Source organism: Amphibalanus amphitrite, unplaced genomic scaffold (assembly GCF_019059575.1).
Source record: "Amphibalanus amphitrite isolate SeventyFive unplaced genomic scaffold, NRLGWU_Aamphi_draft 000065F_arrow, whole genome shotgun sequence".
In the NCBI taxonomy this organism is placed as follows: Eukaryota; Metazoa; Arthropoda; class Thecostraca; order Balanomorpha; family Balanidae; genus Amphibalanus; species Amphibalanus amphitrite.
The window spans coordinates 295,315-311,996 of NW_024881561.1; the positions used below are offsets into that span (position 1 = coordinate 295,315).

The 16,682-nt window shown below is 52.1% G+C and overlaps 2 protein-coding genes across 2 annotated transcripts in view; both read right to left on the minus strand.

Annotated features, from left to right (window-relative positions):
- Window positions 1-105: 105 nt before the first annotated feature.
- On the minus strand, window positions 106-10,448 carry LOC122378807 (phenylalanine--tRNA ligase alpha subunit-like). Its single transcript, XM_043360315.1, has 10 exons — window positions 10,337-10,448; window positions 5,536-5,684; window positions 4,903-5,040; window positions 4,381-4,598; window positions 3,798-4,135; window positions 3,394-3,581; window positions 2,953-3,088; window positions 2,339-2,561; window positions 1,996-2,097; window positions 106-1,135 (listed from the first exon to the last, which is right to left on the minus strand). Exons 1-10 carry the CDS (start codon window positions 10,389-10,391, stop codon window positions 388-390), a joined length of 2,295 nt encoding a protein of 764 aa, XP_043216250.1. The 5' UTR covers window positions 10,392-10,448; the 3' UTR covers window positions 106-387.
- Window positions 10,449-11,850: 1,402 nt separating this feature from the next.
- Window positions 11,851-16,682, minus strand: part of LOC122378809 — a 33,415-nt gene continuing 28,583 nt past the window's right edge. The window contains exon 3 of the mRNA XM_043360318.1: window positions 11,851-14,434. Coding sequence (XP_043216253.1) covers window positions 12,814-14,434 — 1,621 coding nt within the window. The 3' untranslated portion in view covers window positions 11,851-12,813. The remainder of the gene's footprint in view (window positions 14,435-16,682) is intronic.

Below are 16,682 nucleotides of genomic sequence, written 5' to 3' on the forward strand. Positions count from 1 at the left end.
GATGAAGTGGCGAAACGGGTTATCATCTCGGCAATGACGTCGCAGTTAGGCGCTTGGATTGCATTTACCATTGACTTCAACGTAGACGGCACCAAAAGCCACAAGTATCTCGTTCCTTGTGCACGTCTATGTATTTGGTCATGTGTGGGGCCGTGATGATTTTCACAGGACACTGACGAACCCATGTTCTGACGAACCCGCCCCACGTCCCGCAACCCGACTCCGTAACAGCGTCAATATTATTCAGAATATTATCATAGCGGCGCGCAGCCTCGGCAACCCTCACAGTCGATCCCTGCTCACCGGTGGCTCCCCATTCCTCCGCTAAGCGCCTCCCTTCACGTCGCCCTAGTGAAGACGCGCGGGACTCCCACAGGCTCTCCGCTGTCATGTGAGTGCCGCCACGGCGTCGGCCCACCTCCGGAGCGGCGGGCTGACGGCGTCGAGCTGCGTCAGCACCGACCACACCACCACGTCGGCCAGCGTCGCCTCGGCGCCGAGCAGCCAGCGGCGGCCGGACAGCGCGGCGGCCGCCGCCGACACCAGCGCGGCGCGCGCCTTGCGGTCGGCGCCGGCCGCCGCCAGCTCGTCGGCCTGGTCCAGCCACGCGTCCACAGCCGGGCTCTCGGCGTACAGGCGCGGCCGCCAGGGCTGCAGCAGGCGCGCCAGCAGCCGCGCCGCCACCGCCTCGCCCTGGAGCGGAGGCGCCGCCAGCGGGCTGACCACCGTGCGCAGCGGCCCCGGCCGCCAGATGAGCGTCAGGTGGAGCGCCGCCGCCGCCGGCGAGACGCCGTTGGGCGGCGGCAGCAAGCGCGCCGCGGCCGCCGCCGCCGGGGGCGCCGCGCAGCTGGAGTGCAGGTGCGCGCGGCACCAGACGGGCGCGTGCGTCGCCAGCAGGCGGCACAGCAGGCCGACCGAGAGCGGTGGCCGGTCCGGCGCGGCGTACACTGCCACGCGCAGCCGCTCGGGGGGCGGCCCGGCGGCGGCGGCCGGCGCGGCCGAGCTGGGCGCCAGGCCGCGCCGCTGGCGACACTCGTCCAGCATCAGTCCCAGGCCGGCCAGCTCGTCCAGGACGGCCTGCTGGCGCCGCTCCAGGCGGGCCAGCCGCGGGTCGGGCCGCGCCGCGCCGCTCTGCCTGAGGAGACGGGAGGAGACGGTCAGATGATAACGCCACAGAGTAGTGAGTTTCTGACGGGATTAAGGCGGACTGGGGGTCGAAGGGAAACGTGGCTTGGGCCCTGAAGCCTCAACAAACGCCACTGGTTACGTTGAAAAACAAAAATGCATATAACTGGATATTACTAACAAAATATTATTCCTGACAATTTCAGCGGAAGCAATCATTTTGGGACAACAAATAATGTTGCTATGAGGACACAGAGCGGACACAATTTTAAAATGTTTATGAGTTCAGATCGTCATGGTTGTTTATGTTTCCTCAAGCTAACTAGCGCGTATTATCAAACCAAAAGGTAGTATGACATGATGGTGATGCATAGGTGTGACGTGATCTGTAGGAAACATTCAGCCCGGTTAAAAACAGCACGGGATGAGTGAAAGCGAATTCCAATTCCTGGGTGAGGTTATTTAAGTTCTTAATAACTCATACTACAGGAAAATCATTCAGTGTCATCTGGTCAAGGCATGCCATATGGTCAGTGTCATGGTTGGAGTGTCATGTGGTGCAAATTAGAACCAACACACGAATCGTAAACTGACAGATCGTCTATGTGACAATTGCATCGATCACGCTCAATAAACAAAGGTCCGAAGTACCTAGTTCTCAATAGCTGCTGGTAACTGATGCAGCCTAGTCCGTCTGAGGGCCGATTATCATCTTCCTGTGAGCTAAGAGGAAAATTCAAGGCGATGACGGTCCGGCGACGAAGCTATCGCTATCATGAAGGACACTATGAAAAGGGCTAAACAGTCGCATCAGCATGCCAGCACTGTTTGCGGCCGCCGTGCTCGCGCCGCCCGGTCATTACTGATTACTTGTCCAGCCGACAGATGGGGTTGCTGGCGACCATCTGGAGGTCCACCCGATGTCCGCACAGGTCACGGATGTTGTCCAACTTGTACTTGATCATCGTCGGCCTGAAATGCAGGCGTGGATCACCGTCACCGTACGAACTCGGGACCAATAACACTAGGTTCAACACAGCTATATGATGGAATAAGTCATCACGAAAATATCAGCCTGGCCCAGACTACCTGAATTGTTGTGGCACTTCCTACCACAGCGGGTGAAATAGCACCACCACCAGCCATAACTGGCGCCACGGTCACACGCGCAGCAATACCCCCCTCCCCCGCGGAACACAGGGCCGCGACCTACCTCTCCAGGGAGAGTCCCCAGGCGATGACGTTGACGTCTTCGGGCAGACCCATGGGCAGCAACATCTCGGGCCGGAACACACCCGAGTTGCCGATCTCGACCCACTTGCCGAGGCCGGCGTGCCAACTGAATATCTCCATGGACGGCTCCGTGTACGGGTTGTACGCCGGCTTGAAGCGGATCTGCTCGATGCCCAGCTTCTTGAAGAACTCGTTGATGACGCCTGCCAGTTGGAGAGAGGAGGGGATCAGCGACTAGCGGACGCAGCAGACAGAATATTCGAGCTAGACGCTCGAGGGTGAAATTCGGTATATATGTACGACATACAACGTTCAAATACTCGTGCGCCAGCATATGGAGCAAGGGTGACGTCATCACGTTGATCCCATTGAATATAGTTGTCGAGTTATTTGTGAATATATGGCTGGTTTACCAGATGAAAAAAATTAGACCAGGATTTCCAAAGCAGGCATGATTGAAAGAATCCTAGCATGGCAGCAGTCTCCCGCTTAAGTGGTGTTCTAATACTTGAAAACGATACTGTTTTTGCAAAGATACCGAGAGACCTCTGAGATGCCTTCTATCCTGACTGACCCACACGACCCGCCGCTCACCCATGAGGTGTCCGAGCGTGAGGCCGCGGTCGGCCACCAGGCCCTCCACCTGGTGGAACTCAGCCAGGTGCGTGGCGTCCAGCGTCTCGTTACGGAACACGCGGTCAATGCTGAAATACTTCACCGGCCGGAACTCCTGCCAAAACAAACAAGCGGCTGTTTTACTTTTTACCACAAACTTACGAGTCAAGGAACTGACGCCCAATTATATGTAGGCTACCCTTATTCATAATTAGTTTTTGTCTATCAAATCTGCGTGAAAGGCAAACCAGAAGCTTACATCATTTAGAAAAGAGCTAATTAGCTAGGAAGCACTAAATAAATGGAAAGACACTGAAGTGTTCGATACCGTTTTCCTTCCCCGACCACTTATTTGTAACAGAGCACCCATGTCCCGCCTTCATCCCACTCTCCTCCCCTCCCTCGGCCGCTCCCGCGCACCTTCTCCTGCGCCAGCTGACGGAGCATGCGCGCACTGACGGCCGTTGTGTGCGTGCGCAGCAGGTTCTTCTGCGCCTCCTCCAGCTTCCAGTCGTAGCCGTAGCCCTGCGAGCCGAACCCTCCTTGGCTGTGGACCCGCTTCACCTTGGGCAGGTAGTCGGCCGGCAGGCTGACACTGGTCGCAGGGTCTGGGCACACAGGACGGGGCACCAATGGAGACAGTCAGCTAGCCATCAAATAGCAGGCAGGTCAAAATATAAATGTGTAACAAGTTCGGCGCGGGTGACATGGCACACATACTATTGAACGATAAATTACAAAAAAAAAAAAATATTTATCTAGAGACAAGCGTAAAAACTAATGATATATTGCAGTTTTCACTGAGCTGATCGCAGGCCACTGACCGGATATGAAAAAGGTATCGTGCGCGTCTCGCGCGGGGTGCTGCTGCGGCTGGAAGAGGGCGTCAAAGTTCCAGAAGGAACTCTCCACGTAGCGGTTGGTGGGCATCTCGGAGAAGCCCATCTCGAGGAAGATCTGTCGGAACTCGGCGCGCACTTTGAGCAGCGGGTGGAGGTGACCGCGCGCCGGCGGCACGCCCAGCGCCGAAAAGTTGTACGGCTTGAACGTCTTGGAGCGCCAGGATCCGGAGGCGATCATCTCGGGCGTGAGGTCCGTCTCGGGCTTCTCGATGTTGAGTGTGAAGTCGGCGCCCTTCGACACTGTGTAGCTCTTGGAGACGCTGCCGTGTGCCCGACGGGAGGGGTGAGTCAGCTGGAGAAACATCCACTGCTAGCGACCCGACGATCCCGGCGGCGCGGTGCGAAACCTTTACTGGCGCATAAACGTAGACGCATGGTTGAAGATTGTTGTGACAGCTGAGTGTCAGCGCGACAAACAAACCATTACACAATCAGTTCTGGTATAGCTACCAGATCACCTTTCATAGCCACCCCCTCCTTCCCACGCCCCTCCATCGTCACTCACACTTCCTGGAGCAGTTTGCGCTTCTTGTACTCCGCCTTGAGCTTCTCGGAGACGTCTGCGTCAGCCGAGTCCTGTAGCGCGGCCAGGTGCAGCCGCACCACGTCCGTCACCGACTGGACGCGCCGGCACACGCGCGCGCCCGCCGGGCCCTTGTCCACGCGCACCCAGCCGCACGACACCGCCTTGCTGAAGCCGATCTTGGCGTTGGGCACGCTCGACTGAGGGAGAGGTCAGAGGCGACGTCAGATTCGAGAGGTTACGTCAGATACGAGCGTCTAATGGAATGTGATGGAAAGGTGGTGCTAATCGCGGGTGTAATACAATGTAATACAACAGAACGTAGGATTTCACGTATTACCGAGGGCGTGGGTCAGAAGCAGGTTACCACAAAACAAAGATGCCTGGTTTGAGAATTGATCATTATTTCTTCACCAATCACGCACATCTAACCTCAACAGTACCGCTATCAGCACCAGAGCAAGCCGCAACACTGGGCCTGCGCTCCGAGTGTGTTCCACTCACCATGAGCTCCGACTGGGCGATGCCCTCTGGCGGCACGGCGTTGAACACCTTGGCCTCGTGGCTGCCGGTGCGCGCCACATCGCGTCCCTCGTCCGTCAGCTCCCAGTGCTTACGGGTCACCTGCTCAACGTTCACCACCTGCCCGGCGAGGGCACACGGCGGTCAGTGCTGCCCTTCTACTCCCTGACCTACACGCAGGCCAACGTTCAGCTGCCCGGCGGGGGCACACGGCGGTCAGCGCCGACCTCCTGACTCCCTGACCTACACAGTACACACCCAGGCCAATGTTCAGCTGCCCGGCGGGCGGCGACGGCACACGGCGGTCAGCGCCGACCTCCTGACTCCCTGACCTACACACCCATGCATAGGGCACAGCTATCTCATCCACGGCTACTAATGACGAGTATGTTTGATGCTATGAGAATTACAGACAACCTCTGTCCTACCCCACCGTCATTGCACTTCACCAATACCAGATATATTAATTGCTAAAATAGGCAAATAAAATCAGAAAAAGGAATTAATGAGGGCATGCAACAAGTTAACAAAAATAACATTTTCATGGTTGTTTGCACATAAAAAGCAGAAAATAAGGGCTGAACACGTGTTCCCATAGATAAAAATAGACCTCACCTGACCAAGGCCCTGTAGGCTCTTGATTATGCCTACAACTTTCTGATGATCCTCCTGGATGCTGTTAGCATAGTCCTCACTATTGAAGGGACCATTTTTGTCTATGTAGCTGAGGATGCCCTCAGCTGAAACTGCTTCCTGAGGCATTCCTGAGAATAGACAAGTACGTCCACCTTAAAGTGGCATTCAGTTTAAACCCAACTATGATGTTTTATCCAAAGATAGGCACTTAATAGGCATATGCCTAATGCACTGACAATAAAGTTACAGAGCACCCTATTGAAATCTGTAAGATATCCTTAATCCTTATGAAATAAATCCTGACTAGAGACCAAAACAGTGTTCATCCACCTTATTGGAATCTTGAAGGTGCAAGATCCTTCAGCTGGTATGAATTTATCGCAACCTGGCCAAAGGAAATCCATGTGTTCTGTTGTGTGTTCAGTGTTGTGGATCCTCGTGGTGTGGTGCAGATGCCTGATGTACTGCACCCCAAAACATTCAGAAAGTTGCTGAATTTTGGGACATTGAAAACTTGGAACTTTGTTTATGCTTCACAGAGGTGGGCATCGCTACCGAAATTTGGAAACCGCTACCGCTACCTTCCGCAACCTAAGGTACCCAAAGCGCAATCGCAACTCCGAAACTATTTTGCAGATCGTAAAACCGCAACTCGCAACTCCGCAACTCCGCAACTCCGCTACCAACCTCTATAAGGTTCCTATGTTTTATCAGTTTTAGTCCTGAAGTGCAGTGTTATGTCTGACAGGTAGGTAGTACCTTTGGTTGACCTCTGTTGGTGACCTGACTGTTGGTGACCTTTGATGACGTCACGTGACCTATAATGCTCAATGCGCAAGTCATTGCGACACCAGTTGACGTAAATGACCTGCCAGTGCTACTCTTTGCATGTTTTAATTGTTTGGGATCATTTTGCCGCAAATCCGGACGAGTCGTATTTTCTCCCAGACTTATAATGGAGAGGTCACACAGTTGACCTTACCTTAAGTCACAAATATAAAAAAATATGAGACAATACACTTTGTACCGATATCTTGTTACCCTTGTCACATGCAGACAGTTTCAAAGTGATCGGTCAATAGGTGTATCTACAAATTGCTATATTGCCCTGTATTGCTAGGGCGGGTGTTTAAATTTTTCGGAGATTGGGTCCCTTGACTTCACCTGGTGACCTGACCTGAGGTGACCTGGGTCTGACATGTTGATACAATGTACGTGGAAAGGATGTGTTAATAGCAGTGTCGAAAACAGCCGCGTTGCCGCCGCCTTTTTTATATATTTGCAGAAAACCTTACGGAGGGGTGTCCAAACACCCCCCCCCCGCCCCCGGCCCCGTAGTGGCGACCATAAAATTTGACTTAACCCTCGCTGTGTGCGGTGTTTTCCAGCGTCTAACGTGTACGTCGGTTGGATCCCCTCCCCCCCCCCCCCCTGCCGTTCGGCCCCTGATCGAGCTAGAGCTTCGCGGGAAAAAAAACGAGCGTGTTGCCCGTGACGAGAGGAAGCCGATGATACCCAATTTTAAGGTCATAGGTCATTGGTTGACCTTCCAGGCCAGGTCAATGGCCCAAAAGTCGGGAAAATCGGACCTGCTAGAACTTCGTAAAGTGAAGCTTTTATGCTTTTGGGGGGGGGGGGGGGCGCTGATAACAAATTTCATGTTGGTTTTGATCAAAGATGACGTCTTCATGCATTTGGGCCTGGTCGGGTCAGGTCAGGTCAGGTCAACCAGTAGGCGTCCTACCGCCTATCCAGTGTCAACCACCACTGAAAGCCTCGTAACATGTTACTAAGGCACTAAAACTACTTCGTAAATGTTCAAACGGTCATTAAATTCGAAATCAGCTTCAAAAACTAGCCTGGAAAGTGGAAACACGTGCAGTGTGCAGTCTGGAGTGCAAAGAGTACAGTGGCGCCCCCACCAGCGGTGGCGGCCCCGGTAGCGGTTGCGCTTTAGAATTTTTCGCTTCCGCAACTCGCAACTCCGCAACTTTTTTGGGCTCGGTAGCCGATCCGTAACTCCGCTACCAAGAGGGTAGTCCGCAAGTTGCGGAGTTGCGGAGTTGCGGACTTAAGTTGCGCAATGCCCAGCTCTGATGCTTCATATATTATAGGAAATTTACTGATGCCTTTAACACAAACTAAGAAAAAAACATGGATGAAATACTTCCTTTACAACAATATCAACCCTCGCCCGTTTGTTTTACCAGCCTCAAACGTATCAGGAGGGGGGGGGGGGTCCGTTGGACCCTCCTCGCCGTTTGACCCCTGATCAAGCTAGAGCTTCGCGGAAAAACGAGCGTGCTGCCCGTGACGAGAGGAAACCAACGATACCCAATTTTAAGGTTCTAGGTCATTGGCTGACCTTCCAGATCAGGTCCATGACCTAGAAGCCGAGAAAATCGGGACCTGTTTGAATGTCGTAAGTGTGGCCGCTATAAGATTTTTCGGGGTGCTGATCACGAATATCATGCTAGTTTTGATCACAGATGATGTCTTCATGCATTTAGGCCAGGTCGGGTCAAGTCAGGTCAGGTCAACCAGTAGGGGTCCTGCAGGGTATTTGTAGCAGGTGTCACTGTCAACCGCCTCTGATAGCTTCGTAGCATATTACGATTTACGAAGGCACCAAAACTACTTCGTAAATGTTCATTTGGTTGCTAAATTTGAATTCAGCTCCAAAAACTGGCCTAGAAACATGTAAAGCTCGAAAAAGTGAACCGAGGTCATCAAAGGTCAATGACCTGACCTCTTCAGGTGACCTTGACAGTTGACACCCACCCTTATGCATGGGACCAACATCATTTCACATGTTTGAATGCTTGAAACCACGAAAAAACTGCAAACGCGCGGCTAATGCGAGCCGATGCCGACATACGTCGAATCGCTATTCCGGCAAAACACGGTCTCGAAAAGTAGCTCACAGGTGAAAGGTCACTTGGATCAGGGTCCTGAAATTTTCAGGGTAGGTGTAAAATTGATTAAAGCGAAGGTACAGAAAGTTTCGTCGCGATCGGGCGCTTTTTACGCGAGTTATTCGCGAAAAACCGAGGAGTGGGGGGTCCGTTCGACCCCCCATACAGGCGAGGGTTAACAGATATAACACATTCAGCAATGCAATGTCAGTTAAAATTTTCCACTTTTCAATTGCATGAATTGCATCTTAGAGTAGCTACCTTACTGAGTGCAAGTGGAGGGCAAAACTTCCAGTATGCGTTTGGCAGAAAAAAAAACTATGTCATAAAAATAGCAATGTACTGTGCACTGAAATAGCATTCAAAACTTGGGCTAAGAACAGCATAATTAGCTGAATACCTACTTTGTTGTAACAGCTGAAAGATGCCCTGCCTCAGTCCTGTAGTGAATACACAATGCTGGACAGGGTGTGTGCTTAGGAAAAAACAATGCTCAGTTTTAGGCTTTAGCAAATATCAGCCACCTGCAAGTCACTGGCCAGACCCAAGGCCGTATAAGAGGCCAGACCAGCTGGCAAGGTAGATGCTGTCAATGGCTTTCCTTTAAGGAAATATATGACTTTCCTCAAATTAATTTTTTTGCTACCGTTTTATTATGTTTATAATTATTTTTTTTACCTCAGTTGGTTAGAGCGTTGGACTCCGCGTGGTGAGAGCACGCGTTCCCGGTTATGACAGTCCGGGTTCGAAGCGCGACGGGCGCTCGACATTTATGGGCCTCCTGACAGGTATGGTTGCGGTTGGTGGCAGGCCGTAGCCAGGCGAAGTCAGCGAGGGGACCGGCCGTGCGCGGCTTTGTGCGCACGTAAAACTTTGGACTCTAAATTCTGCCATAGAATCGGAATTGCGCGATCGGAGGGTAGAGGGCAGGGTCATCGCAACAAGCTTCGCTTAGCGGTGGCTCTGTCCTTGTGAATCCTTCCCATCAAAAGGTTCGGACTAAATTAAAAAAAATATACTTAAATGATCAGAAAAGAAAAACTTAATGCATACAAAAGGAATTTTTAAATTGTTTTCATTAACAGCATTATTCCATTTGCACTTTGCAGTAGAGGCTTAATACAGTGTTTGCAGCTGAAGCTAATAAAGCTTTGACCAATTATATTGCATAGTTCAAAACCAACTGCATGTTGATTGTTGATGGGCTCATGCTGGCCTCAACAGGTTGCTGCATTCCTGGAACTCTTCCATCAGGCACTACATTTGGTGGAATCTGAAAACAAGGCACTGGAGGGCATATTAGTCATGTGATTACTGAGAAGTTCTCTCCCTTTCAATGCCTCTAACAGGTCAATTATCACGTGATAATTTCAAAAGCCTTGAACAAATTGTCCCAGGTGCCCTGTTTTTAGATTCCACCCTAAATTTCTGTGCAAGGCAATGATTTGAGAAGAAATGAAAAAATATCTGCCTAGGGTAATCAATGGGATGCATCAGCTCCTAATTTGCGCTATTCTCGGCTAATGCTACACAACTGCTATTCAAATTCAAAACACCAGGTCAAAATTGGTAGGTATACTTCCTTTATGCTTGAATATGCGTTCCCTACATTATGTGCGGGATGCTCTAAAATATGGTAGCGGTCAGGAGTAAAAAATAAGCCATTTATCCTGTACTTCAATCACAAGTCCTCAATTTGTATTGTTCCCCCGAAAAGCAATACAAATTCTGAAAACATATGCTACCTAGGATTTAGGAATTTGGGAGCAGTGCACATTACAAAGCAATTTCTGCAGCACAAGGTATTAACTAACACAACATTCTGAGCTCTGAATCTAGCAGAGACAAACTTCAAAAGAACTCACCAGTTATATGGATAATATCCTTTGCTTTTTTATAATGCCGGCGCCCATCGAGCATACGCTTCTTGAATGATAAATTTTACACGGCATCCGCATCAGCATGGGAAATCCCAGAACGGTGCTGTTCGATGCTTGCTCTAGGTTGCTAGTGTCCCCCTGCTTCTCATTGGTGACTTTCGCGTAGGGCATGCGATCCACCAATGAGAAGCCAGGAATGGCCAAGAATTAAGTTCCGTATATGGGAAGACTTGCAGCATGAGTACAAAATCTTGACTCAGAACATTACCAGGCTGATGATATTAACTGTCTTATTTGCGCCAGTTTTTGTTAAGAAAGTTGTGCTAAATTTTAATGATTTTTACATGTCTTCGTAAAAGGCACCAATAATAGGTATACTAAACTTAAGTTAATTTTAAAATTAACTACAAAACGTGTGATATACGAAGATGGAATGTGAGGGTAAAAATCACCATTGGAATTAACCCCAAATCAAAGACGCTAGTATAACCAGCATCAAAGCTAGCTTTTCCAAAATAAAAGTTACCTTTTTCCTTTGCGGCGGGACGTGAACAACGTAAAAGTGCCAAAACCGCTAATCCCGGGACAGTTTTGTCAGTTATTAACCTGCATCCCGGCGTGGTCCGTGGATTTCCAAATAAATTCCACGCCCTGCTGGGGGGTCGCGTCCCCTACCCGGACTCTATCTACCTAGGTATGCATATAACATTCGTTCACCTCCATGGCCATTGGCCTGCGCATTTGAATACGTGCGATGAATACAGGCATTTACCATGGAAATCATAGGTATGCAGAGAACGCTCGGTGGCTGCGTATACCTCAATCCCTTCCATTCGAGCGCTGCCGAGCTCAGCTAGCCGAGTCAGCCCTGCGGTACAGCATAACTTCAGGCGTTAAGCGCTGCTGCCATCTAGTGAGGATACGTTGAACTAATGCTAATGCATCGAAATCGGGTCTTTGTGACCGAAATCTTCCGCAAAAATCCTAAATAGCAATTAGCAGCTCGTCAAAGTTTAGGCACCCGGCACCGGGACCGACTTCCCACCCCTTCTGCCTAGCTAGTCGGATATGCATAGGCTGACAGATACATCGACTTAGGTATGTTAGGTACCTATGTCCTTTAGTCCTGTAGGCAGGTAATGACGCCTGTCACGGATCTTGTGATGGTCCGCCACCCGGTGGACCTCAGCCTGATAAAAGTCTTAAAGGTACGGCTCTCGCGAGATTAAGCGGTAGGTTTTGCACTTTTACATTTCCGGTTATATCTCAGAAACTAATCGATCTACGATGAAGCCATTTTACACGATCATGGCCGACTTGTTACCCAACAAGTCGATCGCATCTTCAACACTTAAAAGCTTAAGACGACGAAGATATAGCCTGAAGTACCTACACTAAATTTTATAGGTGCAAAACCTACCGCTAAAACCCGCGAGACCGCAGGTCTCGTGGGTTTTACTCGGTACCCGGTAGTCGGTGAAAACATCAACTTGTAAACATTTTTCTACAGGTTTTGTGTATTGGAGTGACTGAGGCACGCACTGCATAAGTAGGTCCGATCGCAACACATTGAGAACGCCGGTAGAGCTGTATACAAAACAGTACAAAAATAGTAATACTCAACATCGTCTATCCTCACCCAAAGCAGGTTTGCGGGGTTGAAATAATCGTACCTAAATGGTTTAGTCGCATCGATATTTTATCTTCATATGCTGATCTCTGTGTAGGTATCTGCATAGATAACATGAATCATGTTATTCATGTTATCTATGGTACTTCTGTTATACGAAACAGAAAATAAACACGTCATGTAATTGAATAAGGTAAATTCCGAAAAACGTCGCCAAGCAACACATGCAGCGAACAACCAAAACTCAGGCTTCACAAAAAAAAAAACACGAGCAATACAAAGAGACGTCGTGTACCAAATGTGTACCTCACCATCCAAATGTGCCATCATCATATCACATCGGCTGCACATTATAGGTACACCATTATATATACCTACATAATGGAGTTGCAAAAACATCAAATGGTATATCAGATACGACCTGTAGGCATACACCTACGCTCAGTCACATCCAGTTCTCTGCTTGCATGTCATAAGCGCTTGCCGCCTTGCCGGTCAACCGGCGTTTGTGGTATTCATTTCTTAGGTCATCAGTCAGCATACGATACTCTCGATGGATGCTTTACAGAAACTCATCAAAGCAGTTTGATCTGTGAATATCGTGGGCGCTTACGCATTATACCTAATCGTGTATCACCATTATCATTTAAGCAGGGTATCTTCGGAACCGCATGTATGACATAAAATAACATCGAGCTGCATTTCGGCTCGACAGCCCGGTCAAACACCTACAGAGTCATGCACCGTGTCCTCATTATAAATCACAGACTGGACCTTCCCTAGAGAACACCAGAGATGAGCGATATCACCGTCTGCCGGTGATCCCGGCTCGCTACCGCGCCACGATGGCCGCTGACGCCGCGGAGCGTCCGCTGAGCAGCAGCTCGGTCAGCCGCTCCGACTCGGCCGGCAGGAAGCCGAGCTGCACCAGCGTGTGCGTGGCGCGCGCCGTCAGCGTCTGCTTGTAGCGCCAGATGGAGGTGTCGCGCACCGAGTCGCGCCGGAACTCGGCCTCGCACGTCTTCTGCAGCGGGCCCACGCAGTCGGCGCGGTAGTGCTGCAGCTGTGCGTCGCTGGTGCTGATGCTGTAGGACAGACAGCCGCCCAGACACGCCAGCGGGAAGTGGTTGTGCAGCGCCACCACCCGGTCCGTGCGGTGGAAGCACTTGATGTACTGGCCCGGCTTGGTGTAATTGCGGCTGCGCTGCACGTGCTGCAGCATGTGCATATAGCGCGGGATGTCCGGCTGCCAGGTGTGCTCGTGGCCCTGCACGTCGAAGAAGTAGACGTTGCGCGCGTTGTACGAGGCGATCTCCCTGCCGCGGAGGTGCGCCTGGTGGTCGGCGCGCGGCACCACCGACGCCATCAGCTCCGACCAGCTGTTGAACGCGGTCGGCATGATCACCTCGTCCGTGTCCAACAGCGCCACGTACTCGTAGCGGTAGAGGTTGCGGTAGAAGCAGTCGTTGTAGGGCACCAGCTCACTCTGGCGCCGGTTGGTGATCATCTTGCTGAGATAGAGCCGCTGCAGGGGTGACAGGTTGGGCTGCTCACCGGCCAGTGTCAGCGGCGTCACCTCGACCAGGCCCTGGCGCTGGTAGTAGCGCAGCACCTTGGAGATGTTCGGGTGCACCTCCAGCTTGTACAGGAACACCTTCTTGGCGCCGAGCACGCGCAGCGTCTCCAGCCACTCCACCAGCCGGACGGAGAGGTCGTGGTCGGGGAACGACAGGCCCTTGACGCAGACGGCGAAGTCCTGGCGGCGCTGTCCGGGCAGCGGCCGGTTGTTGACCACCTTCAGCGCCACGGTGGACTTGTCGCACGGCCGCTCCACGACTGTGACGGCGCGCGGCACCATCTGGCGGAACTGGCGCGGCACCTGGCACGCCATCAGGTACGGCTGCAGGATGCCCTGCTCGTAGTTGCCCCACTTCTCGTACCACACGTACTTGTACTCGATGACGGGCGCGATGATCGGGAAGGGCAGCTGATCGAACCACATCTGGCAGTGCGTGAGCAGCGTCGGCTTCAGACGGTCGATCATGACCAGCAGCCGCACCAGCGGGCCGATCGCCAGCGCCGGCCGGTTGTCGTAGTACGCACCGTAAAAGTTGTATGTCCCATTGCTCGTCTCCAGCACCTGCCAGTAGATGTTGTTGAACTTGATGTCGTAGAGCGACGGCAGGCGCGCGCACGTGCTGTTGACGCGCGAGGTGCGCATCACGCGGCGCGCCCAAAAGTCCATGGGCAGGTTGGGCACGGTGCGTTTGACGGTCTCGAGCGCCTGCCGCTCGGACTGGGCCGGCGAGGTGTCCACCAGCGGCTCTAGCTCCAGCAGGCGCTCCAGTGGCACCGCGTCCGTCGTGGACTCGGGGACCTGCTGCAGGATCTGTCGGGACGGAGACGCCTGGCCCGGCGCCGCGGAGCGCGCCTGGCGCTCCGAGCCGGTGAACCTGCCGGCAGACGCGGGGGACGGCGGTCAGAGTCGGTGACATAAGCTAGGTTTATGGTTAGAGCGGGTGAACCTGCCGACAGACGAAAGGGAACACTGCAGTGTGGCAGGGTATAGGTTGTGGCAGAGAACAGAACCTACGACAGATAACAACAACGGCGGTCACAAATTAACATATGAAGAAGACGGGAATACGAGCTTGTGATAAAGTTTGGACGGTAATCCGTTTAACTTTTTATTCAGTCTTATTTTATTTTTGAGCGTGTCTGCACCATGCACAGTGTACGGTGCTAGCTTTCCACGCCACCCACAGTGCAGTTACACCGGCACTATCTGCTGATTTTCACCCGGTGACGTGAATTGACGATAACTTCTGCGGAGGCTACGCTGACGTTGCCGTTCAGGCTGAAGACAGGGCTCGGCCGCTTCATTGGCTTCGGCCGCTTCAGGTCTGTGATCGCTGAAGAGACGATAGCTAGTATTTTCGACGAACGGAGATGGTCCATGGCGTTGCTTTGTTGGGGACCTGGACATGAGAGGTAGGTATGACGTCCGTTTTACGTGAGGATATCGTTCATAAGGTGTTAAACCGCCTCAACGTTCCATTTAAAATATAATTGTATGCAAACGTCGAACGTGAGGATGTGTTGCAACGTTTTACCTGGCGATGTTCTTACGCATTAAATGAGATGATAACTCTCGGGCCCCACACGCACGGGTCAAGGCCACCGTTTGCCACTATAGTAGCGGTGATGAGTTTTACACCACCCGGCTGCTCCTGAATAACAGATTGTGCCGGCGAGGTCACCGGGTGGACCGGCCCCGGAGGACGTGGTCCTTCCTCTCTGTCCTGCCCTCCTGGTTCTCAGACCGGCCCCCGGAGGACGTGGTCCTCTCTGCACCCCTGCCCTCCTGGTTCTCAGACCGGCCCGGAGTCGAGGCCAGCGGGCCAGCATCCACAGGAAATACTCCGGCCGTCCTGCTCGGCGCGGCGGAAGGACGGCACGGAGACGACTGGAACTGCGGGAAGCCCGCGGCGGCGTCAGGGACCTCTCTCCCCGTCCCTCCCTCCCCGCCGTGTGTGCGTCGGTTTCAGGGTGCAGCTGGACACCGCACGTCCGCGCAGCTGGCGGGGATGTGACGGCCGAGCGGAAACTATCGCTAGTGCCAACGTGTGTGTGCGCTGAGCTGAGTCTGAATCAGACATTTCCGTTCTGTGGCAGAAAGGCCTCGAACCGATCTCCTGGTACGCAGCCTAAGATAGCTTCGGATAGACGGCACTCGTTTGCCGGCTCAGCCGATTATCGACTTGCTAGAGCCTGCCGTTTACGTGTGAGCGCCTTGCTTGGACAATGTCAAACAATACGTAACTAAGACTTTATAGGTACTTAAGTTTCGTCAAAAGCACAGTCATAACGAATGTTAGGCTAAAGGTGAACAAACTGATATATTGGTACGGCCCTCCAGCAAAAGAGTGGTTGGTTAGCCTATGTCCTTTTGGTGTAATAATATTAAATGACAGGGACACCTCTGTGAAATGACTCAATAGAAATGAGAAGAGGGTTCGTGCACACACTTCGGCAATGGTTTTCAACAGCCATTATACGTATTCATCAATGCAGATCGATTATTTTGATGTTGGCAACCAACCAGGCAACCACTAATACCTGGAGGGCCGTACCTAAACTCTATGAGTTGAGGTCGAGATTACAGCCAAGTCGATAGATGCAAAACAAAATTAGCTTGTTCATTGTTCGTGCGACCCGCCAATGATCTTGTTATTATCTCGGTGCAAAATACCTTTTAATTGGAAACACATTTTAACTGCTGATCGGCACGAGAAGTGCGTAGCTAGCTGCGAACAGCTGCGGAACATTCCTACCGCGGCAATCAACACATCTGTGACTAGGTCGCCAGCTGCCACAGTTTGTTCTCGCCTCTGTTGAGGAGCACAATGGAACTGGGCCGCCCTTTAGGTAAGGCCGCGATCCACCTGGGTTGCGGCACGCGAGAAGGCACCGACGGCGAGGCCGCGTGCCACCGGCGCCAGTTTTGCAACGGACGGCTGCTCTCAGGACAGGGCTGGGCGGGGAGAGCACAGGTGCTCTGCGGCTGCGAGAAGGGTCAATTAGATCCTCGATACCGCTGCAGGTCTTCCAAATCGTCTGCAAATGAGGACCAGTTACCTCATTGCGCTGCAGGTAGGCATAACCGAGTGTATGTGTGGATTCTGTTTGATTTCTTATTTT